At 43.6% G+C, this 26,326-nt stretch overlaps 1 protein-coding gene across 2 annotated transcripts in view; it reads right to left on the bottom strand.

Moving 5' to 3' along the window:
• The window catches only part of LOC122797053 (polyamine-modulated factor 1-binding protein 1-like), a 2,450,839-nt gene that overhangs the window by 2,240,374 nt on the left and 184,139 nt on the right, over positions 1–26,326 (bottom strand). For both annotated transcript variants that reach the window (XM_044065829.1, XM_044065830.1), the window contains exon 4: positions 6,749–6,886. In XM_044065829.1, coding sequence (XP_043921764.1) covers positions 6,749–6,886 — 138 coding nt within the window. The remainder of the gene's footprint in view (positions 1–6,748; positions 6,887–26,326) is intronic.

Genomic DNA, 26,326 nt, shown 5'->3' with positions numbered 1-26,326 from the left:
GAGGGCGATGGAGGGAGGGAAACCAAGACTCCAACAGTGAATGCACTCGAACATCTACATGTATGGTAAGTGTACACAACTGTACTATTTTCTTCATGTTTCACTGTTGCAGTCAATCACATTTGGGTTGATTCCCACAGCTGAGGAAAAGGGTGGAGGCAGTTAAGGAGACTAGAGGCTGGCTAGGATGCCCTGCAAGACTGCAGTGGCAAAACCTGCCCTGGATTTGGAGAAGATAGGCAGGTGGTAATGCTTGGTGAAAGTGTGAAAAGATCTCCAGAATGTCCCTGGTGGGGACTCCTCTGAGGAAAGCTGCTCTGGTGGAGTGAGTCCTGACCCCCTTAGGGGGAGGGTTTCTGTGTTGCTTGTGACAGAAATTGATGCAGTGTGCTATTCATTTGGAAATGGTTTGTCTGGAGATGGCTTTGCCCTCTGCCCCTGTAGTAAACTGACCAGTAATTGATCAGTCTTTCTGAATGATTTAGTCCTAGATAGAATCTGAGCTGTCTGTGCACATCTAGAGAGTGCAGTATCCTTTCCCCCTTGTTTTGTTGGTTAGGGAAAAAGGTAGGAACCACTTTGGGCATGAAGGCTGGGTTAGTCCTGAGGGACACCCTTTCAGCATGGAAGATGATGAAGGTTTCTACAGCCATGAGTGCTTGTAGCTCAGAGACTCTTCTGGCTGAAGTGATGGCCAGAAGAAAAGCTGTCTTCCAGGAGAGAAATTTTAACTCTGCTGAAGATGCTGGTTCAAAGAGGGGCAGGGTGAGCTTTTCCAACACAAAGTTTAGGTCCCAGGCTGGCCTGGGTGCTATTCTGGGTGGCCTCAAGTTGCTAGCTCCTCATAGGAACTGTTTGATCAGATGATGTGAGAAAAGGGGGTGCTCAGTGTGGAAATGAGCAGAGATAGCAGAGGCATGAATTTTAACAGAGGAAAAGGAGAGACCACTGTGTAGCAGGTCAGCTAGGTATTCCAGGATGAGAGGTAGGGAGGGCTGTGCCATATCTGCTCCCTTAGCCTGAATACAAATGCAGAACCTTTTCCATTTGTTAGCATAAGACTTTCTAGTGCTAGGGCATCTAGCCTCACGTATAACATCTAGAACCTGTTTACTGAGGTTGGCAGATAGATCAGAGGTCAGGGAATAAGCCAGGCTACCAAGTTGAGGGTCTGCAATTGGGGATGCATGAATTCTCCTTCACTCTGTCAGGAGGGTTGGGGTCTGAGGGAGATGCCATGGTGGCAGTGGGGACAGGCTGCGCAGCAGTGGATACCAGTGCTGGCGAGGCCAGTATGGAGCAATCAGAATTGTCCTTAGTTTTTCCTCCCTTATTTTGAGCAGTACCCTGGTGATGAGAGATATTGGGAGAAATGCATAGACCAAGAGATTGACTCAGGGGAAGGGATGGGGCTTCAACTTTCCAAGCCACGCAGTGATACTCCCAGGTGCAGAACTTACTGAGCTGGGGTCTATATTAGATCCACGAATGCTTAAATGTTCGAATCTCTAAAGGTCGATCTTTAGAGATCGAACAGTTAAGCGTTCGAATTTCTTTAAAAATTAAAAAAAAAGAATCACAAGTAAAAAAAAAACTAAAGGGTTTAAGCAGGGGGGACAAGCCCCCCCCCCCCTGAACCCCCCACCCCCCCACTTAAATATACCAACTCCAAGATCGCGCTACAGTGCACGGAATGGGACATTTTCGATTTCCGCACTGTAGTTCACTGAAGTGCGATCTCAGAGTTGGTATATTTAAGTAGCGGGGGGGGTGCAGGGGGGCTTGCCCCCCTGTTATAACCCTTTCCTTGCATTTGTTTTATTTTTTTTATTTATTTTTTTACAAGTTCGAATGTTTAACTGTTCGAGCTGTAAAGGTCGATCTTTACAGATTTGAACATTTAAGCTTTCGTCGTTGTAGTATAGACATCTGAGCTGATGGTTGGTGTGAGAAGCAAAGAGGTCGACCTTCGGGAAGCCCTATTTCTGAGTTATCAGGGTGAAGGGTCTTTGGTCTAGCTGACACTCGTGCGGGTCCAGAAGATTTTTGCTCAAGTGGTCTGACAGAGAGTTTAGAGAGCCTGGCAGGAATTGTGCTAACAGGTGGAGTTGCATGGCAGAGGCTGTGTGCCAAATGGTCATGGCCAGCCTGCATAGGGGGTAGGAGTGAGTCCCTCCCTGCTTGTTGATGTACCACATAATAGTGGTGTTGTCTGTCTTGATCAGGAGAGCCCCTGGGGAGAGAAGGAGCTTGAAAGCTGTCAATGTGTGCTGGACAGCTAACATCTCTTTTTGGTTGATGTGCAGATGGATTTGCTTTGGACTCCATTGGCCCTTTATGCACCTGCCGTCCTGGTTTGCACCCCAGGCATAGTCTGATGCGTCTGTGGTGAGGGTATGGGCAGCGAGGGGGTGGCAAGAAAGGTAGTCCCTTTTTGTGGGAGTATGCTGCTGCCCACCAAAGTAAGTCTTTCCTTACGCAAGGTATCTTATATGAGTTTCCAGGTCTTGAGAGTGTTGACACCTAAGGCTTTTTAGGTACCACTGAAGTATCCTCATATGCTGTCTGGCATATGGAATGAGTAGAATGGAAGATACCATGAACCCCAGAGCTTGCAGGATTTTCCTTGCAGATAACCGGGGTCTGGTAGCTAGTTGAGAGAAGTAGGCTGTCAGGTAAGTTTGCTTTTCTGGTGTAAGGAATGCCATCTGGGATGCTGTGTCCAGGCTTGCTCCCAGGAACATAGTCCTTTGGGCGAGTAATAATTTGGATTTCTTTTCATTGATAGTGTACCCTAGGGAGGTCAGTAGGGACTTTACAAAGGCCAGGTGCTTGATCAGCTTTTCCTGTCTGCCTGAATTAGGCAGTCATCTAAGTATGGGTAAATTTAGATATTCCTTTGTCTGCAAAAAGGCAATGGCGGGAGCCAGACATTTTGTGAAAACTCTGGGAGCAGTAGATAAGCCAAAGGGAAGCTCAGAGAACTGGAAGTGCAGAGATCCTGCCCTGAAACGTAGATATTTCCTGCATGATCCCCTGATAGGAATGAGGAGGTAGGCCTCTTTTAGGTCTAGGGTGGCTAGCCAAGCATTCTTGGTAAGCATGGGTAGGAGATGCTGGAGGGTGAGCATTTTGAATTTTAGTATCAACAGGCAGGTGTTTAGAAATGATAGATTAAGGATGGGGTGCCAGGTGCCCTCTTTTCTAGGTACCAGAAAAAGTCTGGAGTAGAAACCTTGGCCTATCTGTTCCGCAGGATCGTGCTCTATTGCCCTCATAGACAGCAGTGAAAGGACTTGCTTTTTCACCTTTCCCCACTGGTTTAGTGGTAGATCTGGGAACCCTTTTGGGGTTGGAAGTGTGTGGAACGAAAATTTGTATCCCTGGGACACTATGTTGAGGGCCCAGCGGTCGTTGGTAATGGTGGCTCAGGTGCTTGCATGGAAGGAGAGTTTTCCTCCTAGGGGCAAGTGCAGGAGGGCAGAGGGAGGGGGTGGGGGAGGAGAGTCATTGTGAGTTCTTACCATGAGGGGGTGGTTTAGAACTCCCTGGTTTTGAAGTGGAGGAGCTCCACTGCTTTGATCTCTGCAGTCCCTGTGGCTGCTGTCTGGGGGGGGGGGGGTCTGCTTCCCCAGAGTCTGGGCTGAACTGACCTGGTGGGGGCAGGAAAGGACCAGTGCTTGGAGGGGCAATGCCTGCTGAACCTGCATGGCTGGACCTGCAGGAAATCCTTAACTGTCTGCATAGATTTAGCTTTTTCTTCTATCTTTTTTAAGACCTCCTCTGCCTTGGTGCCAAATAAGTTGTCTTTGTGCAAGGTTGCATCCAATAATTTAGATTTGACATGGTCTGGCAAGGGCTGTGCTTGACCCAAGCATGCCTTCTAAGGACAGAACTGGTGACTGCTGCCCTGCAAGACGCTTCTAGGGCATCAAAACCACAATGTAAAGTGTGCTTAGTTACTTGACTTGCAGAATGCATTAACTCTTGTAACTCTTTAGATTCTGCACAAGCAGGAAAAGAAGACACTTTTTGTTTGAGGAGTTTGATTGCATGTTGCTGAAATTTTAACATATGGAACTGGCAATTTAGCACTTTGAAAGCAAGAGTAGCAGAGATGTATACTTTTCTACAACATCGGACTAGTGCTCGGGAATCCCTATCTGAAGGGGTGGGATTCTTAGCAGAGGCTGCTTTAACTCCTTTAGGCCCTTGAGAAATTATCTCAGGGTCAGCAGTAGGATTTTTTAAAAGAAATTTGTGTGAGTCAGGGACTCCGTAATACCCGTCAGGCTTTCTCGGAGCAGGAGGAAGGGTGTCAGGAGTCTAACTGGATTCCAGGAAAACATCATCCACACAACATCTAGGCCTGGGGGAATGGCCAGGGGTCTGTGCTGTGGAAGCTCTAAGAATTCTCTCAGTCTCTTTTTAGACTGAGGGTACTCCTGACATTCCCATTGGAAATGCTCCCTTAAGGTATGAAGGGTTTCCGCAAAGGAAAAGTCCTCAGGTGGAGAGGCTGAAGGAATGGATTCCTCTGCATCAGAATCCTCATAAGCAGAGAGGGGTTGCATATCTTCATGTTCAGATGCATCAGAGTCATCACACTCCTGTTCAGATAAAACTACTGGGGACAGATCTCTTTTTCTTTTGAAAGGGGTAGCTTGGCTTCCCCTGATCAGCATGATAAGGTCTTCCACCATTTTAAGCATTTGAGACTGAGGCAAGAAAGCAGGTGCCTGAGATTGGATCATTGGTTTCTTAGGTGTGGTTCATACCCTGGGCCTTAGAAAGTCGGTAGTTTTCGAAAGAACGGAAGACGTGAAAGAAGTTGTCGGTTTGTGTCGAGAATCGGCAGTGCAAAGTACTTCCTTGGAAGCCGGTGCCTGCTCAGTGACTCTGGACCCATCCAAGGTAGAGACAACCGCAGGATCCTTAGTTGAAGAAGAGTTTTGTGGCATACTCCAAAAGGGTCTCGGTAGCGGCATGCAAATCCAGAGAAGTGGGCACCAGGGGCAGCAAAAGTGCCTCACTGAGGACCGGAGAGCTGACAACTAACTTAATGGAAGTGTCGTTGATAGGTTTGGACCTGTGCGGTCTGTCTCTGTCTTTATCCTTATGTTTTTTTGGAAGATTTGCTGTCGGATGGCTTACCAAAGCCATATCGGAAATAGAGGGCTGTAAGCGAAAATATCTAGCTACAATAAGGTCCCGACGATATATAGTTCTGGCGTTAAAGCACAAAAGCAACAGCGAGGAACGTTGTGGTCTGGGCCTAAGCAAGTGACACAGTAGGAATGAAAGTCTCGGTGTGGTATTTGCTTTCCACAGGCGAGACAATTGTTAACTTTTTCTGACATTGGTTACAGCAAGGTACTTAGCTTTAGAATAATTCAGTTTAAATTCAGAAGACGAAACTCAGGCAGCAGTCAACCGGTACTCATGCGAACTGCTTCTACTTCAGGCTCCACAGCAAGAAAGACTGATGTAATGGTGTCGGATGCCTTACTTTATATTACTGATGACCTGACATCAGTCCTGAAGCAACAGCAAACGACACAGAAATACTAAGCCTCTGGTATTCAGGCCGGCCGAGGGCTACCTTGGCAGGGATAACACAAATGCGATGACTGCAACAGTGAAACACGAAGAACATCTGCCCTGCCTAAAATATGTGTGTATTAGTTTGCAAAATTTTATTTGTAAATCTTAGCCAACAGTTCTACTGTGTGTATTACTACTACCTTGTGATTACAGAATATTTCATTACATGGCATACAAGAAACAAACTGCAGTGGAAAAACAGGAGTGTTAATTACGCAACTGCATCAAGATGAATAATCTTCCAAAAGAAACCTCTTCTGCAAGAATATACAACTCAGCAAGAAAGAACATCTCTAAAGATGGAGACTTCATCTGTTGATCTTTTATGCTGTGTGCATGACCAACAATGTTACAAGGCACCCCAGCCAAGCCATCCTGCTACAACGGCTCTTGATATAAAATGTTTTAGTTCCCTTCAAGGTTTGGAGACTTCTTACTTTGTAGCTACATTTTTATGGATGGACCAAGTTTTGATTCTGTAAAAACAATATAATTTCCCCAATCTAAACATGCTCTTCATTCAAAGGGGATCCAAGTACAGTGTAAGCTGTGACAGACTTACTTTTGACAGCCTATCCTTTTTGAAATTTGATGGTTTCAGGCTTACTTAAAGGTTGCATTATTTTGCATTTCAGAAATGGTTAAAATTATTTCCACAATCAAACAATACAATCCTAATCCCTAACTCACCAAAACCTTCTCTGCTCTCTAATCTAATTAATTAATTAAATCTAATTAAGTTTACAATGATTTTTCCCACTTCTGCAACCAATCTCCTCTATTTTCAAGCTCTATATTTTATTTTATTTTTTTTGTTACTCTAACTGTACTAAGCTCCTACAACATTTTTTTTTTGCATCTGCTAGTACTATACCTGGCTGTGTTGTACCTCATATCAAGTATTAAGTACCATCAATTGTACCATTTTTCATTTCAAGACATGCAATATCATACTTTGTTGTCCATCTTTTCACCTAATTATGACTTCCAGGTCAAAGCCATCTGCACCATGCCTTCTTGTGAGACATCACTGTGTTGGATTTGGTGATTATTGCTTTCTGTCTTAGGTCTTACTCAGAAATGAACCTTGTCTATTTACTTTTTCCAGAAACCAAATTTCAAGTAATTTAAAATGCAGACTTACGTTTTCTTGAGCAGCTCTGAACTGATGTTTGTAAGACATCAATTCTTCCTCTATTAGCTTTTGTTTTGCTTCATATTCCTTCACTATGGCAATATTTTCTTTGTTCAGCTTTTGCATTTCTTCTTCCTTGACTTTTGTCTGTGAATTTAAAAAGAAAGAAACACATACAGCGCTCTAAATTATAAATTAAACATTAGCATAACATATTGAAACAAAACATAAATCTACATATAAGTAACCAGCTGTTTTATGGTTTAAAAGATGTACAACTGTAAATATGGGTTAAGAGTGAAACCACAGACAGTAAACCAGTCAGCAAAGCTTTGATGCCAGTTATCACTTAAATATAAAATTGTATCTTCTTCTTCTTTCAGCTCTTCTCGGTTAGGGGTCGCCACAGCAGATCACCTGTCCGCTCATGATTGGCAGTGAAGTTTTACAGTGTCAAGTTGCCAGCCCGGTGCCCAACAGAGTTGCCAGCCCGGTGCCCAACCTTCCACAGAAGGTACACACTCACACCTAGGGCAAATTTAGAGTGTCCAATCGACCTAAAGCATGTCTTTGGGATGTGGAAGGAAACCGGAGCACCCGGAGGAAACCCACGCAACCACAGAGAGGACATGCAGACTCCGCACAGAAGGCACCCCAGCCGAGAATCGAAACGGAGAACCTTTTGCTGTGAGGCAGCAACGAGGGCATTAATTTCTATATTTTTTAGGAACACGAGAATGCAAGAACATACTTAAACATTTACAGACAACACTGCACTGATAATAAACTATAGCTCAGAAAATAGTCTGTTTGCAATGGAAACAGATATTCCTGCATTTCTTCAAGAAATGTTGATTAAAACTGTTAACAAGTTAACAGCTGTCAACTGGCATGATCTGAGGACTGAAGTCACTAAATAATGACATGCATTTGAGTTTCAGACTTCAAATCCTCTTTAGAAAATTTATGTTAACTAAAAATGAACGCTATTCCAATTACCCGCCAAAAAATTGTATACCTTCAAAATCCATGACTGTTTACTGAAAATGAATGTATCTGTTATTTATAAACATAAGTAGATCTGCAGGCTACAATACCATTTTAATGAGCACAGGATGCCCACAAATTACACTACTGGTCTAATTAATAAAACTCATGGTATTACATTGCAGAAAGCCTACAGAAAAGGTGAGATTTTAACTGTCAAAGGCATGGTTACTCACAAATGAGTCATTTGAAAGAATAGGGCTATATATGTAAGCAGAGTGCACACCCTTGATTCTGGCACCCCAAGTTCAGGAACTGATTAGGAGATCTACCAAAGAATGCCTGAGATCATCAGTCTTCTTCTCAGGGAAAGCAAATGTTCCTGCCTTTTGGCATGTTCTTATTAAGAGAATACTTACAGCTCTGAATGCTGTGTCAGTTTATGAATGAAAACCAGACCGTAGTCCTGATGATCTAAGTTAAGTTAGGGACCTGGATGCTGCAGGAACCAGCAAAGGAGGTATATGCACTTCCCAGGCTGATCACCCCTATGAGGGCTAATGATTGGGGCATGTGCCTATGGACACAAAAGACACACACAATCCTTGGTGGAGACCACAGATGGACAAATGGACCTGCTTACAAGGGAACTACTGAGGGCAACATTACTTGTAAAAATGAGAAACAAGCCCTCACACTGCTCAACTGCAGATCTAACTCTTTCATTTTCAGGCACATGCATAGGGAACAGTAGAGTTTAAGCAAAACCCTTCCAATAAGTGCCAGGATTACGACCATATTGTTGCTGCTGCATTGTTGCTTCCCCATAAATGAGGAGGAGTGGGTGTCAGCAGCTGGCAGCACACGGGAGAAAAATACAGTGAAAAAAAATAGATACCCCAGTCTTGGTAATGCTGGGAGATGAGTGGGGGGACATCATGGTGTGTGTAGAGAATTCAGCACTCTCAGTAAAATTCCAATGCACACATACCAGAAACAAAGACGTAAGGTCTGTGTCAAATGACTTTGCACAGTGACTTCCTTGAGAAATGGCCTGCAAACTCAGACTATGAATGATCACAGCAGTTATACTTGGAATCACTAAAGTACAGGGTAGGCTAGGACAACAGGCGGGGTTATGAGAGTGTTTCATTTCTCCAGGAAGAAAATAATTAACAGTGACAAACAAATTAAGATTATAAGAACAATGCAGTTGGCACAAACACAGCCGGCATTAAGCACAGTCAGACTACATGGCTCCTTAGCATGTTGTTCAGCTAGGGAATCCTTTCTGCTGTTTGTTTATTTTTAAGTAAAGAAATACAGCAGCTTTGCTTCTTCAGTTAAACTCATTCCCTCCAATGGAGTTCTGGAACTTTGCATTGTAACTTCCGCTGGGTAGAACCTAAGTTTTTTTATAGCATCAAATTATGCCCTCTCATTTTAAATATTTCTGGAATAATTGGGGTTACTAAAAATGTAAATGGTAAACTATTACATACAATTTTTTATAGTGGCATTATTCTTTAGGTTCTAGGTTTAAACTGGATTTTTTATAAGTCACAGTAAATACAGTAACTATTAAGTTTGTAATATTTTGTAAACAACTTGCAATATCTCAGTATTCACACAAGTTACACATATATTGTCACAACTGCATTTTATTCAGCCAGCTGAGAGCTTTCATATGAGGCTAGAGCAGTTCTTTCTGTGCACATTGGTTTCCAAGATATTTAGGAAAACATGAATTGAACAACAATTAACAGCTCTTTATCTGCACTAGAGAGAGGTCAAATGTTGCCATTGTGTAAACTTTAAGATGAAATCTTCTAACACCTTGTATGTAGCATGGTTTTGGAATTATTACTGTAAATATAAACAAGTAATATTTGACGTTTAGAGGCATTACTAGGATGCAAGTGCAAAAACACCTGGAGACATTACGCAGCTTAGAGTTAAAAGAACAAATAAATAAATCAATAGTCCCCAATTCCCCAGTTGAAAACTGTAGAACCCTACAGGATAGTGGGAAAGTATGCATCTGACCACCAGTTTATCAGGCATTCTACTCTTTTCAGTCATACAATCCACCTGATTCATGGAAAGGCAAGAAGAAGAAAGACTGTAAATCTTAAAGGATCAAGAGAAGTGGTTGGCCCCGTGGAACAGAGTAGCAGCTATTCAGAACATGAGGTAAGTTTTTTTTTCTTTTCTTAATCCTGACAGGCAACCAGAAGTGGGCAGTGGATAGATATGCAGGGGAAAATGAGTATGTGCCCACTGCTCTTGATTATGCAGAATGAACTTTGTTTCTTATTTTTGGCTTGTTCCCAACTTGTCCATTATAAAATTTGTGGTTTTCTGGTAAATCACCATTGTTGCATTCACTATATAATGACAGACATTTTAGTTTTTGACTTTCTATCCTCCAGAAAATGTACTTTCTCAAGAAAATGTGCATTATGCGCCTCTCATGTATATAACGGAAATATCTAAAATCTGTCATTGGCCTTTATCCCAGATTCTTGTACTTAGAAGTTGAGAAAGTTATTTTATGAGTTGGACATCTGCAATGTATGCAGACAAATTAACTACAATTGCTGTATATGTCCATTCAGGAAAACAACTGATTGTCACTGTTTGCACACTATTCAATCTTTAGAGAATTAATGAGATTTGTGTGAAGCAACTCGGAATACTTTAATGTGTGGTGACTACTTGTGTGGAACAAAGATAAAATATATTACATTACTGTAATTATTTACCACAATCAGAAATATGAAATATAAACAGAACCGGTTGTAACTGCTGGGTGGGGTTGGAAACTATATGCAGATGAAACTGACTGACCTTGTCATCTGTTCAGTTTAAACTGTCACTGATCTGGCTTTCCAAGACTATTGTGCATTTGTGTGAAGTAAGATGGAATATTTTAATATTACTATTATTATTTTACCACAATTTGGTATCTGAAGTATATACAGTCTGTGACTGTAATTGATGAGTAGAGAGGCCATATGTGGACACAAGTGACTTACACCTGCAGTCACCTGATGACTGTTCAGCAGCAGTCATTGATCTGTTGTGGCAGCCGTAGTGTCACACAATGCATTTTATTTGCTGCAATCAGTGTAAAACTAATACTGTTACGACTTATGCCCAAGGTCTGCAGTTTATTTAAAACTAACATATGGACTGTAACTTTTTGTTTTACTCTCACAAATATCTGCATATATATATATATATATATATATATATATATATATATATATATATATATATATAGGTTCATAGGTTCATACTAGGCTATCTGCCCTAGGGCATTTATAAGCCTAGCCAGAGTGTGTTTGGCTTGTGACACAGAAGTGATGCCCGGGGTAAACATACAATATCCCATCCACTCATCAAGATTCCTCTTGAAGAGAGTCAATGAGGGACTCTGCCTAACCTGGACTGGGATTTTATTCCAGAGTGAAGGGAGCCTCTGGGTTATGAATCTGTCCCTCCAGCATGTCCTATTTATTTCAGTGCTGAGGTTCAAGTCTCGAGCGTGGCTCGATGGGATTTGGATTTTCTGAGGTGCAGCATGTCCATTAATTCCGGGTTGGACATGGCTTTATACGTCAGGCACAGATCGCCTCTGAGCAGGCAGTATGCCACTGAGTAGAGCTTGAGTTTCTTTAACCGGGCAGCATATAGCATCTGTTTGAGCCCTTTGATCTTCTTGGTGAGGTACTTTTGGGGTCTTTCCAGGTTCTGCAGGTGTCTGGTAAGGTACATCCCAAAAGGGGCATTGTACTCAATTATGGGCCTGATGAGGGATGAGTAAAGAGGCATGATGACCTCCCCTGATCTATATGTGAATCCCTTCATGATTAGGTGGGCTATATAAAATGTTTTTCTAACCACTTTGGCCACGTGGTTGTCAAATGAGAGATTGCTATCAACTTGGGACCCCAGGTCGCTAATTACTTCTTCTGTACTTAATGGATTACCACCTATGTGGTAATTTGTGGGCACTTTGTTTTTGCCAAAGGGGATGACTATACACTTTTTGGCGTTTAGCTTGAGGCCATGGCTCTGGCACCAGTTGTCTGTTTCTATGAGGCCCTTTTGGAGGACGCTTGTGTCAGCTGGAGAGTCGATTATGGCGCCCAGTTTGCAGTCATCTGCGAACTCGGTCAGCCACAGTCCTTCCGCGTTGGCCTGTACCTCCGAGAAATATATACCGAACAAGACAGGTCCCAGGACTGAGCCTTGTGGGACGCCACTTGTAACTGGTTTGGAGTCTGACATGGCTCCAGCAATTCTAACCATGTGGGTTCTGTCCTTGGGCCAGTTTGCAACCCATCTAGTGACATAGGGGTTTATATTTAAGCTGGTGAGCTTATCTATAATGCCCGAGTGGGGTAATGTATTGAAGGCTTTTGCGAGGTCCAGGTAGGCTGTGTGGACCACCTTCCCCTCGTCAATGGCCTTGGTGACTGTTTCAAAGAAATCGACCAGGTTTAAGAGGCAGGATCTGCCCTTAACAAAGCCGAACTGGGTAGGATCCAGTGTCTGTAGGTCCCCAATATCTTTATTTATGAGGTCCATGATGATCCTTTCCATAGCTTTGCAGACCAAGCTAGTCAGGCTTATGGGGCGATAGTTTCCAGGATCCGTTGAGGCACCACCTTTGTGGAGAGGGACCACTGTTGCTGTATGCCACTCTTTGGGTACATACCCTGTAGTAAGGCTGAGATTGAACAGTAGTTTTATGTTTGGGTTTAGCTCTTCTTGGAGTTCATGTAGGACGCAGCCCGGGACACCGTCTGGTCCCATTGATGCTGTGTTGTTTTGCTTTGGAGAGGGCGGCTCTTACCTGAGCATCTGAAATGTCAGGGGGGCAGCACTCTGCTAGGATAGATATTTTCCCTTTTGGTGGGGGGGGGGGGGGGAGTTTGCGCTGAACCTGTCAGCTAGGATGTTGGCAATGTCTGTGGGTTTGGTGCATTTTTTGTCATTTTGGACTAATTCTGAGCATATCTAGGAATTTCCACCCAGGTTCCTAACATAACTAAAGAAAGCCTTGTGATTATCCTTAGTGTCCTGTGCAATATTTCTCTCAAAGCTGGCCTTAGACGATTTTATGAGTGCCCGTAGTTTTTTGCTAATACTGATCAGAGATGCCTTCCCTTTTTGGGATTTTGCTCTATCATGTAGTAGCTTCCTCCTTCTATTGTATAGTTTGTTTATGGCTGGGGTCCACCAGACAGGACGTCTGTCTTTGGAGGATTGGGTCTTGGTTTTATTTGGAAATGCATGATCCATGCATTCCTGAAGGTGTTCATAGAATGCATTTATAAAGGATTCTGCGGTCTGGGCCGTATTTTCCACAGGCCCGGGGGCTTTGAAGGATTACACCTTGGTTTTGAGGAGTGCGAAATTTGCTTTAAAGAAGTTTTTCACTGTGGTTTTCTGGGCAGGGGGTGGGGTCGGGATGTGAATAACCAGTGAGATTAGTTTATGGTCTGATCTTACCAGTGAGGGATACACTTCTGGTCTGGAGCATAGAGTCCCCATGTTGATGATTATCAGGTCCAGTATGTTTTCCCCTCTTGTGGGAGTGGTAACAAGTTGTTCCACAGCATTTGAGTTTATAAATTCTAGGAACCTTTGGGCTGGGGTGTTGGAGCTAGAGTAATGCTCCCAATCTATGTTTGGGTAGTTGAAGTCGCCCAATATAATGGTGTTTGGAGAGACCTTCATATTTTCCAGTGTTCTCAGGAAGGCAGAGTGGGGTTCCTGGGTTTGGGAGGGTGGTCTGTAGCAGGCTATAAACTGGAAGGCAGTTTTACCCACTGTTAGTTGCACATGGATAGTCTCTGATGCTTCGTGCTGTGCCACCAACCTGGAGGTGTGGGTATCTGACAAATATTGATAATCCCTCTCCTTTTGTGGTTCAGTCCAAGTTTTGGGGCCGAAAAGCACGGTATGAGGTATAACCTGGTAGTGCTGGGGTGCTCTCGGGAGCCTTGAACCAGGTTTTTGTTACTGCACAGATATCGATGTTCTCCATGCTAAGGAGAGTTTCGAGTGCGTGCATCTTGAGGTTTAGACTTCTGGCGTTGAGTAGCATTACAAAGAAGTTATGTCCTTACCATAACGTTCCATGTGGAGTGTTCATCTCGCCTTGGTTATTACACATGGGTTCGGAGCCGATCCTCGGCTCCGTGCCGGCCGACTGCAAGCTCTGCATCGAGAAGAAGCTCGAGGACATCTAATACCCACAATCCCCCTCTGCCTTTACCTCAGATCTAGTTTGCAAGCAAACCAGACATAAAGCACGCACACATGCCAACTATATACATAAAAGTACATATATACAAACATACCAAGAGTATGATAGTCACACTAATACTGCAACAGCAGAAAGAGAATACTCCAGACCAGGCACCAAATCGAACGTTCTTCCTAAGGGTGGGAAGGGAGGGAGTGTAATAACCAAGGCGAGATGAACACTCCACATGGAACATTATGGTAAGGACATAACTTCTTTATGTGAGAGTGTTCAATCTCGCCTTTGTTCTTACACATGGGTAGCGTCCCTAGCTCCATGATCCTGAGGAACTCAAGGGAGAACGTTCTTGAGCACAGTGGAACCAAAGGTTGCCCTATCCCTAGAAACCCTGTCCACTTTGTAATGAGAGATAAATGTATGTGGTTTAGCCCAAGTAGCAGCCGCACAAATAGTGTCTAAAGGTAAACGAGCTGCGTGAGCCAAAGATGTAGACACTGATCTGGTAGAATGTCCTCTGGGTTTTGCTGATAATGTTTGGTCAGAAGCTTCATAAACATATGTGATACAGTCAGTTAGCCATTTAGAAAGAGTTCGTTGTAACTGCAAGACCCTTTCTGCTGTCAGCAAAAGCTACAAATAGTTGATCAGATTTCCTGTGATCTTTTGTTCTATCCAAATAAAATCTGAGTTGTCTATGGACGTCCAGTTTGTGCAACATATACTCCAATTTATTAGAGTGGTTTTAAAGAAGGTGGGTAATTCAATGGACTGATTAATATTACTAGAAGAACAAACTTTGGGAAGAAAGGATGGATTAGTGCATAGGGATACTCTGTCAGAATGAAATATTAAATAAGGATGTTTGACCGAAAGGGCCTGAAGCTCAGACACTGCCTAGCAGATGTAATGGCCACTAGAAATAATGTTTTCCATGACAAAATTTCAATGTGCAACTTGAAGCTGGTTCAAAGGGTGGCAACATCAATTTAAAGAGCAACAAGTTTAAATTCCACGGTGATGTCGGACTTGACTGGTGGTCTGATATGAAAAGAACCTTTTAAAAGGCTTTACAAAGTCTGTGAGCCATAATAGGCACCACATTCTTCTACATGATAGTTAGAAATGGCAGCTAACTGTACTCTTAAAGTAGCCGAAGCTCCTTCATGAAATAATTCAGTCAAGAACTCTAAAACCTTGTTTAACGGAGCTGTAACAGGGTCCAAATGATGTGACTCCAGAAGACAAACGTTTCCACTTACTGGTGTAAGTCTTTGTAGTGGAAACTTTATGAGAAGCTACTAAAATATCTTGAACCGCCGAAGGGGAACCGACCTGGCTAAAGGAAGCGGAGCAGCCAAGCTGCTAGATGGAGAGATTCTAGAGATGGGTGAGGAACTCCTGACGAGTGAGTCCGTAGATCTGGCTCTGGGTCCAGCATCCAAGGTCCCGTGAATCAATAGAAAGGGAAACCAAATTTGACGAGGCCAGAACGGGCAATGAGAATAATAGTCCTCTGAAGGTTGTTGGCTTTCTGTAGAAACTTTGCAATCAGGAAATGGAGGAAAAGCATATAGGAGACCCGGGGCCAATCGCACCAGCGCCCTGGGGACTTCCCTGGAGGGGTAATAGGGCAAAGTAGCTCCTGCATTTGGCGTTCATTGGAGACGCAAACAGATCGCAGGTAGGCTGGCCCCATTTAAAAATCCTTCTCGCAACTGACTGTTTGAGGGACCACTCGTGCGGCAATAGTATTGCCCTGCTCAGCCTGTCGGCTATGACGCTGGATGACCCCGGATGTGCGATCAGAAAGCGACCGTGGACTCTGCCCATTGCCAAATTCTCATGGCCTCTCTGCATAGTTGGTAAGACCTGGTTCCTTGCTTGTTTATGTACCAGACTACGGACATGTTGTCTGTCTGAACTGCAATGGTACCTGGAGGAAGAAGGGGCAAAGTGTTGCAACGCCAAAACACTGCCCTCAACTCCAGAACATTGATGTGCAGATTGTACTCCAGATTGGTCCATTCGCCTTGGACTGTCTGTCCCTGAAAGATGCCCCCCCACCCTATCAGGGAAGCGTCCGTGGTTATCTTCGCTGACGGTGGGTAGCACAAATGGTCTTCCGCTGGATAGGTTGCAAGTCTGTAACCACCACATTAGGTGTGATTTGCATGTTTTCGTTATCAATATTTCGTGAGTCAGTGGAAGTTGTTGGAATGACCATTGTGCAAACAGAAGCCATTGTAGCACTCTCATGTGCAGTCTTCCCAATGGTATCGCAATGAGGGAAGCTGCCATGAGACCCAAAACTTTCAGAACAATTTTGCTGGGGACTTTCTGGACAACAGTAGAAGGGAAATGTTGAATTGAAGTGCTACTATTCTTTCTGTAGGAAGTTTTAGAACTAACTGACGCGATCTAATTCCGCTCCTATGAATAAGATATGCTGTGATGGCTGTAGCAACGATTTTCAAATTTACTGAAACGCCAAGGTGTGTACAAAGTTGTAAGGTGTAATCCCTGGCTTGTATCAGTTGACGCCTGGTGGTGGCAGACAGGAGCCAGTCGTCCAGATACGGAAACACCTGAATCCTAGGCGCCTCAGATGAGACGCTACCACTGCCATGCATTTGGTGAAGACCCTGGGGCTGTAGTCAGACCAAAGGGCAGGGCTCGAAACTGATAGTGACTGGCTCCCAGCCGAAGCGCAAATGATCCCTGGACGCCCTGGCCATTTTGATGTGGTAGTATGCCCTTCAGATCTATCGAGCATCCAGTCGCCCTTCCGTAAGAATGGAAGGATCGATTGAAGCGTGACCATTCGAACTTTTCTTCTTGACAAAGGTGTTGAGATGGCTTAGGTCCAGAATCGCCTCCAGTCCCCTGTTTTCTTTGGAACTAAAAAGAACCTTGAGTAAGTTCCGAATCCTATTTGGTCCGCTGGGACTGGTTGGATGACTTTTCTAGCAGCTTTGAAATTTCTGTAGCTGCTGGGTCTCAGATGGGGTGGTACATCTGGGAGTTTTCTTTGGAATGGGTGGATAGAAATGGGATTTTGTAACCTCTGGTAACAATGCTTTTACCCAATTATCTGAAGAAAGATTTTGCCAGGCCTGAGGGTATAAAGCCCCAACTGCCTCCAGAGCAGGACAGTCGGGCCTCCTCTCAGGAGTGCTGAAAAGGTTTGCCAGGAGATTATCCCTGTCACCTTGGTTTTGGATTCTCTGCCGCCAGGGCGGCGTCTTCCACCTCTGCCCCTCTGCCTCTAGAGGGGCATCACCCTGTGTGTTTGGGAAAGATCCTTGGGGTTTTGAAACCACATTTTCCCACCACGCTGCCCTTTGGGGTACGGTCTGGAAGGGGTGGAAAACGGACTCCGACAGCAGACAGAGTCTTTCCCTCCTGTTCACACCGGGTAAGGGTCTCCTTTACTTTAGGGCCAAAAAGTGTGGCTCCGTCAAATGGGGCGTTAGTAAAGGAAGACTTAAAGGCTTCCACAAATGAACATAAGCGCATCCAGGACTGCCTACGAAGAGCAATCGCTGAAGCCGCTGCCCTACTCGATCCTTCGGCTGCATAGGATATCAGCCTCATGGACGAGTTCACAATGGACGTAAGGGTGTTGAGATGCGCTGTAACTTTCTCTGAGACAGCAGCATCTGTAGTACCCTGGAGGGTATCTCCCAACTCTGACTAGATCCCTCTGTAAACGTGTAAAATGAGTCAAATAGTTCAGGGAACGCATAGAGAAAGCCGCTGAACTGAAAATGCGATCAGTCCATGGTCCTAGAGTCTTTGTTAGGCGGATGGACAGATGAGGAAGACTGACATCTCCTTTTTCGTGGCCGCTGCCACCACCATGGCGTCTACTGGAACTCCTTTGGTGAGGTAAGCCTTGTCCTGTGGTGCCGTGATGTACTTATTTGGCTTCCTAGGGACTGGTTCCACTGTGTCAGGAGTCTCCACGCCTCGAGCAATTAATTCCATTAACTCATCAAAGGGCGGAGTGACCCAGGAGGAGGAAGGACGGGCACCAAATGCCTTCAGCAAAACTGACTCATCCTCAGAAGGGGGGAGGGCTTGCCAGTCACCTCTCTGTTTTAGGATCTCCAAGATGTCAGAAAAAGAGACATCCTCTGAAGGTGACTTAGAGGACCCTTCTGACTCATCTAAGTCAGTATCAGATGTCAAGGATTCTTGTGGAGAATCCAAGTGTCTCCTCTTACACAGTCTTTTCCTAGGGACTTCTTCGGGGGCATCCAAGAAGCCTCCGAGGAAGAGGGGGCACCCTCCAGGGGTGGCTGAGACACTGGTGCCCGACGCTTGGACGTGGCCGTGGGTGCAGAGGAGGATAACGGTCCTTTGTGGGGAGGAGAAGCTGTACCTGCTGATGTGGTTGTCTGGGTAGACAACACCTTCCTCATGAGGTCGAAGGCCCCCGGGTCCCGAGTCGAGGTATCTCCCGGTTCCGAAGAAATGGGAAGAATCCCGAAACAGGAGCCGAAGGCACCGACCCCGAGGACGGAACCGAGTCGATCCGTGCCCAGGCCCCGAGAGGGAGCGCCGGAACCAAACATCGGTCCGACTCTCGGTCCCGAACCAAGGACGGATCTTCGCCCGAGACTCCAGTACCGGATCGGATGGTGTCAAGGTGAACGGTGCCGACCGAGAAAAAGACGGTTCTGGCACCGAGGGCTCCACAATCATCAGTTCAGCTTCTTCCGGCTCCGAAGACTGGACAGGTCTCGGAGGAGGAACAGGTGGAGATAGTGGCAGGCCTTCAAGTCTCGACATCAACTGAGAGGAGACCGAGATAAGCTTGGATAGGGCCGTATGCTCCATCAGTTTCTGCACCACACGGTCCACATCGGTGTCGGAAAGGGGCCTAGAAGAACGAGTCGAAGGGATCGAAGACGGAGCCGACCTCAGCAGAGTCGGTGGAGGGAGCTCCGTCACCGGTTCCAAGACTCGAGGCTCGAAACTGCCAACAGTTGAACACTCGGCCCAAGTCTGTGGAACCGGTGATCTAACTTGACCAAGAGCTCGGAGCCGATGACTTTGGCTCCGACGCCTTCAAGACATGGATGCCTGGTCTGAAGCATCCAGAGCCTCCTGGAAAGAGGGTTTCAACAATCCTCTATCCATCAGTTTCCTGCGCTTATCTGTCATGACCTCCCACTAAAAGAGTGACAAATAGAGCAGTCCTCTTGTAAGTGGAGAGGGCCAAGACAGTAGACACAGGAACTGTGGTTGTCTGTAACCGACATCTTTTGGCCACACTGACAACGCTTGAAGCCAGATTTTATTTCTCAGACATAATGACAAGAGAAAGAGACAGTCCAGTCCAGTAATAGTCAGATCCAGTAAAAATGTCAACCGTAATTGAAAGTCCGATTGTCAATTGCTTAAGAAAGCAAGACTACAACAAAATTTTAGTCAAAAGTGATTCAAGTAAGGTGGTAGGCCAAAACTCTATACCCGATAGTTAAACTAAGTTAAACTAAACTAAGGTACTGAGAATTCTAATCCACTCACACACACTCTAACTTTAATTGACTAGATTTTAAAGAAGTTTTGAAAATTTAAACAGAATAGATAAATTCTTATCTGTAAAAAGCCTCGAGCTAGCCTCCAGCGATGCGTATGCAGCAGCGGCAAACTAGATCGGAGGTAAAGGCAGAGGGGGATTGTGGGTATTAGATGTCCTCGAGCTTCTTCTCGATGCAGAGCTTGCAGTCGGCCGGCACGGAGCCGAGGATCGGCTCCGAACCCATGTGTAAGAACAAAGGCGAGATTGAACACTCTCACATTCTTAGTTTCTTATCCCTTGTGATACCTATGGAGGTGGGTTTGTCTTTTGAGCCTTGCCTAAAAAAGGCGCTATGGGGGTAGCAAGAGCCTTTGCCAATATCCAAAAGCCCAGGGGTGACAGGTGCAAGCCGTCCCTAGCGAAGCATCGTGGCTTGTCGAGCATGTCATCCCAGGCTGACAGGCATTGGATCCCCTTTGAATGACACCAATACTTAAGCCAATTGTTGAAATTGATCATCTTGTCTTCATATTGTGGCATCATTCTTGGTGAGGGTAAGATGCTACTCAAGGTCAGGGTCATACTGGCCTGGGCTACATGCTCAGAGAGCTCCTCTATGTCTCTTTTCATGTAGTCCAGGGAGGTACATCTCAGGTCATTCACACCAGCATGGACAATGACTGAGTCATATTTGTACTTGCCTTGGAGTGACCTGAGTGCTTGTGTTATGTGGCGGATCCTAGCGCCTGACAGGCAGCTCATCGTGACCTTCTCCTTGTTCAGCCTGGTGAGTGGTACGTCAGTGTGCCCGACGATAGAATCACCTATTACAATATCAGGTGTGTTGTTTAGCCTTAAGGGCTGTGACTGTTCGGCACATTGGCTTTGTGAGCTATGTGTTGCACGTGTTTTGTTTTGGGGTAGCGGTTGCTTGGGTGTCTGCTTTGGAGGGCTCTGCTGCTTAGGCAGATTTTTATTTAGAGCCTCCGAGTATGTTTTTGTGTGTTTATGTGTTTGGTTTGCTGTCATGGTAGATCTATGTGAGACTGGAATTGTAGTGAGTGTGGTTTCCTTCTCCTCCTGACTGGTTACGCCAGTACTGAGTTGAGAGAGCTTAGCCTCCAATTTGGCTATATGGTTACATCTCTCATATGTGTTGGAATTTGTTGGGAGGAGGAGAGCATTGCCTGTATACATGAGACAGTTGTAACATTGCCTCAAGATTCCCAGATTCACCAGCTGGACCGGAGAGGAGATTGACAACTGACCTTTGGACATGCTAAAATAGTATTGGGAATTCCTTTATAATTGAAAAAAAGGGCCAAAGGGGAGGGAACAAGGTACTCAAGGGGAGTTTGTGAGGGTGTAGTGCTTTTAATTTTTTAGTGCTAACATATAATTGCTTTAGTGAGCAAGTGCCAGGTAACTTAAATGCAATGTGTTACAGGTAACTAAAATGCAATGTGTTACAGGTAACTTAAATGCAAAAATGACAAACAGTAACTTTCTTTCAAGTGAAACAAGGAAATAAGTACAGTAAGCAATGCAGATATCACTAGGGATCCACAGAAGCGCTGAAAAGCCGTGTTTTAGGTGGAATTAGCGTTTCAGGGAAATAACAAGCAAACAAACAACAAGCATACAAACAAAGCTAGATTCAGCAGGCCTGGATCTAGTCTATGCTACAGCAAACAAGGTGTACCAATTTCAGTAAGAAGCAGTTCAAATATGCAGGCACTATAAGCCTTTAACCAGAAATTCCCAGCTCAGAAGGGCAGAGTCCAGCCTCTCCTCCCACAAGAGTGCAGACCACGAACCCTCTTAATGTAAAATAACTGGCCTGAAGCTCAAGTGCTTAAACCAGAATTAATACACTTTTAGAATAACAGACACTGAGCCCTCAATCAGCGGTTCCCAACTTAGAAGGATGTAAGCTACCTGTTCTGCCACTACAGTGCAGACCACAAACCTTCTTAATGTAAAACAACTGGTCTGAAGCCCAAGTGCTTAAACTAAAAGGCTTAGAATGAGTTACACCAAGCGGTAATAAATACAATTGAGTACTTTTAAGATGACGCAAAAGCAAAATAAAGTAGGAAGAAACACAAATACAGTAAAAGCAGATAAAAGTTTTTTTTTTTTTTTTTTTGAGTGAGCAAATGAGATGGGCCCAAGAGTTACAGGACAGAAACAAGTACAAATGCAGGCCTTCAAATCAGAAAGTTGAGAGAGATGGAAGACCGCCAAAATCGCCAATAACTACAAATTCTGGGCCAGAACCACTCCTTATGTGGTAGACAGGTTACCTAATGCTTACCACTCCCACTGATAAGCTAGAAGGCTTCCCTCCAACACAGAAAGGCTTGGGGGGCTCAGAAGCTTACAAACAGTCCTGGTTACAGCAAATCTGTATCTGGAACACTAATTACAGTAAAGGTAGGAAACAGGCTTACAATTTTTATTTTTTTTTCCAGAAAAGTAGCAAAAACAGTAGTAAAAACAATTCACATGCAGTGCAAGCTGGCACACTTGAGTATGTAGCAATATTAGTCCACACACAGTTTGAAAAACTGTAATTAAATTAAAAAGGACTAAAAGCAACTGCAGGTAGAATGCGGTAAAGAGATGGAACTGGGGGAGTGTCCTAGATCAAATCTACAGTGGGGCGGGCACTGCAAAAGCCACCAAATTTAAACTACAACCAAGAACAGGGAGGGGGGTGGGGAAGACAGTTTCAACAGAGATGTGAGGAATCACAGTGCAAATTATAAAACCAAAAAAATATATACTGATCTCTGTATATTTGCAGAACAGTAAGACAAGGTTCCAATTTAAATGCAGGCTGTTATTAACAGGTCAAATTAAGGGAACCTTGAGTTAAGCAACACTCTCAGCACATATATATATATATATATATATATATATATATATATATATATAGATAGATAGATATATATATATATATATATATATAGATAGATAGATAGATATATATATAGATATAGATATATAGATATATATATATATATAAACTGCACCTCAGAAACCTAAACACAATCGCATTTAAAAAATTCCATCATCCTGGAAATTGTGTCCCCAAAGGAAATCTCATCAAAAGGAGTGTCAGAACTAGCAGACTCCTCTTCCTCAGAACCATAATCTAAAGGGGAAGGAATCTGGGGCATTCCTCATCTGAATCCACCTTTTTCTCAGAAGAATCCTAGGCCTTTTTAGAGGAGTTGAGGACCAAGGTGGAGCAGGAACAGAAACTCCTTGAGGAGGTTTCAAACCCAAAAAGGCATTAAACAAACCCCGGGTAAATTTCTGCCATTCACTCTGAGGATCCTTAGGTGAAACGTGCTTTGTTTTTTTGTTTCTTTTTCAAAGGAACTTCTGTCCTAAAAAGAATATTCAGATGCCAGACAGCATTCTATAATCATAGTCAGAACTTCTTCTCTAAGCAGAATCTGAGGAACACCCCTTGACCCTTTGGTAATAATCAGCCACAGTTCCCCTGCAGCATCTGAAGCAGATGTCTGCGAAGCCTCCAAGGATGTGCATGAGATCAGCTTCATGGTGGCTTCCAAGGGGTTCACAGCAGAGGACTCCAACAAAGGAGCAGGGCAATCCTCTGGGGTTTCATTAGCCTCGGGAGAGACGTCTGTCAGAAGCAGTACAGCAGAAGAATCAGACCAAGTTCCCTTTATAGTGTCTTCAGCTAAAAGCTTAAGACATTGGTTCTCTAAATACAAGGCCAAAGAGGAAAGACGACTACGGAAAAGGACGTATGTTCATTTGACATGAAACTCCACAAGCTACAACAAAAGGAAATAAGATAAGAACAAAAACCCCAATGGGGCACTTATCTGAAATAGCTTGGTGAATCAGCAACAAAGCGGATGTTCAGACTGACTATCAAATGATGGCGTTCAGGCTGGCAGCAAAGTTCTGAGGATGGTACGTCCAGAAGTCACAATTATGCCCTATGCTATATGTGGGGAGCATACGTGTGACATATGGCGTACCTTAACGCAACCTAAAGGCTTTGGTATACTGGTCGGCCGTCGGGCTGCCCTTGGCAGGGGATCCCTATTGTAAAGAATACTGCAACAGCAAAATGGAAGGATATTTACAAATGCTCTATTGTGTTATAACAGCACTGGGAGATGATAAAAAATATTTTATGAAACGCACATAGGATTTTCCCTCTATTAAAAAGAAAAAACCTACTGTAATGTCTTTAAAGTGCAAAGGCTCAAACAATATTGATTCAAAAGTTACACTAACCAGTTTAGAACCAAAATATATATCCTTAAATGGATACCCAATGTGCTCTCATTAGTCTTTGGGTCACATAAAAGGTGAACACTGGAAGAAGTATTCTCACTATACTACATTTTTAAACAAAAAACATCTCTATGAATTATCACTTGACATTAGGCAATCATACATTTATATAAATGAAAAGAAACCATACTGACATTTTCGGTTGAAACATTATACATGACATATGATCTTCTATACAGTCACTGTCAATCGAACATTATATAGCTCATTCAATTCCTGACATCCCATAAACCTCATTTGTCTCCAAAACATTATTCTGCATGTTGTAATCCACCAATGACTCAGCTCTGGATCCTTCAAATACCACCATAAACCTCTCAAGCTTGCTCTGCATAATCCTGTATAGAAGAAGCTTTACCCAACTATGGTGGAAATTTTCTTGTCATCCTACTGGTGGATCAAACTGCAAAACTACTCGGTTCTGTACCTAGAGTTTGGGCAGCAATATATGCTAATGGCTCTCTGGATCCAATTTTGACCAAATCTTCTTGCTCCTTCAGTGAAAGTGAATACAACTAACAAGTAAGTTTTCTAATATGAATATGAATAAAATTAAATATCCAATTAACAAAACCCACACTGAAGGAGGACAGATTACGAATGTATTTCCATAAAGGTAATGTGCCATTTCAGTCACAACCCTGCTGTAGCTAATGGAAAAAAAATCAAATACAATGTTAACAATTATAACGGTCAATGATATAAAGCAGTAAATACTCAGCATACTAGTCTACAGTAATATCCATTTGTAAAATGAAACAGAGGATATGTGTATATACATAATATGCTTGTGTAGTGCATGCTGCAGGAGACAGTTTGTATAGGATGAGTTAAACTGAATTTGCCAGCTTAAATGTTTTGGCTTCAAGAGGGGTTTAGATAAATGAACACTTAGGTATATGCTGGAGATGTATGGCCAGGGCTTGTGCAATTGCTTTTACTTGTAGTGGATGTACTTTGCTTGAAGGAATAAGTATGACTTCAAGGTTTATGAATCATATAACGATAATTTGATTTGTGAACAAGTATGAAAGGGAGTGCCTTATTTTTTGGTCCTGTTACTGTAACAGTGTGGCTACAGGTTAAGTTATGAAGTATACACCAAGAGAGAACACTATTTGAAAGAAAAGGGTAAAGAATTTTTGTTTGTAAGCAGCAGTTTAAACATAAGTTAAAATGAGTACACTGCTCTAGGACACAGAAACTAACAACCTGAAGAACAAGGACCCTGTCCAAACTCGCTTCAGTCTCCACAGTTGAGCAACCTATCCCTGCACTTTCTCAGTAGAGGGAGCATGAAAGTATGTGTCTAAACTATCACAGCCAGTATAAGTGCTAGCCAGGAAAACCAGCAGCTTTACTCCCTCCCTTCTCTGTAACCAGTCTAATCTACTTTTTCCACCGTTTAAAGTCACTCGGAACCACTACTCCTTTTCTTGCATTAAGAACCTAAACTCCCTCCTTTTTACCCTACTTACAATAAATTAATTTGGGCCACCAGGTGGCAGAATTGTCCCTTCCAGGCCTTGAAGCCTTCTCCTGATCTGTACTACACCTTTGCTATATACTGTTTATCCACAGGTTTGCTATTAAACTGTAGCCCATCTATTTACTTTCATGGTTAGCTCTCACACACCCTCCAAATAGCTCTATTATCTAATCTTTTAACTTTATTCCAGGATTTAGGGTTACCTACCTACTGTAATCCCTGCTTCAATTGATTGTTTTTTTCAGCTCCTTACCTCTCTTGTCTCTACTCGCTCAATTCGCCTTGCAGGCTCACTCCGCTCCCCTACCCTACCCCCAGTTCCCAGCCTCCCCGACTGCTCCTAAACTTATACATCCTCACCACACCGTCTTCCTCTCCAATCCAATCACAATAGTCATCTTAACATTCTACATACACCTCTCTCTAATCATCCCTAGTATAACTCCTCCCCTTTAAAGAACACCAGTAAGCTTATTAGTCACTATGCAAACACGACCTTTCCAAATCCAACTAAAGCTCCTAATCATTGTCTTTCTCCTACTTTCTCTAGCAGCAGCCTACCTGTTAACCTCATATGAACAGTCAAAATATTTACAGCTGAACTTCCCTAATGCACTAACAAGTACTACACCTCTAATTAACTCCCCGGAACACATAAATATAACATCTTTGCCTAACTATTTACCTGCTAAATATCACAGACTGACACATCAAATGCAACTATCTAACATAAAAAAACACTTCACCATTACTTTAACCTTCACAATCCCTTAAACAAACTATTACACCTCTCCTTACTAGATGGGGGCAGGGCATAAAACAAGCACAGAACCACAAATACATGTTCCCTCTACCCAAAATATCCCATCTAAATCTCCCAACTCACTCTATATAGCTCACCTCAATATTCGCAGCATAAATAATAAAATTGCCCACCTCCATGCTCTCCTG

The sequence above is a fragment of the Protopterus annectens genome, chromosome 3.part0, assembly GCF_019279795.1.
Source record: "Protopterus annectens isolate FY-2018-M chromosome 3.part0, PAN1.0, whole genome shotgun sequence".
In the NCBI taxonomy this organism is placed as follows: domain Eukaryota; kingdom Metazoa; phylum Chordata; order Ceratodontiformes; family Protopteridae; genus Protopterus; species Protopterus annectens.
The sequence above is the reverse complement of the archived record's forward strand: the minus strand, read 5'-3'. Positions and strand labels throughout refer to the sequence as shown.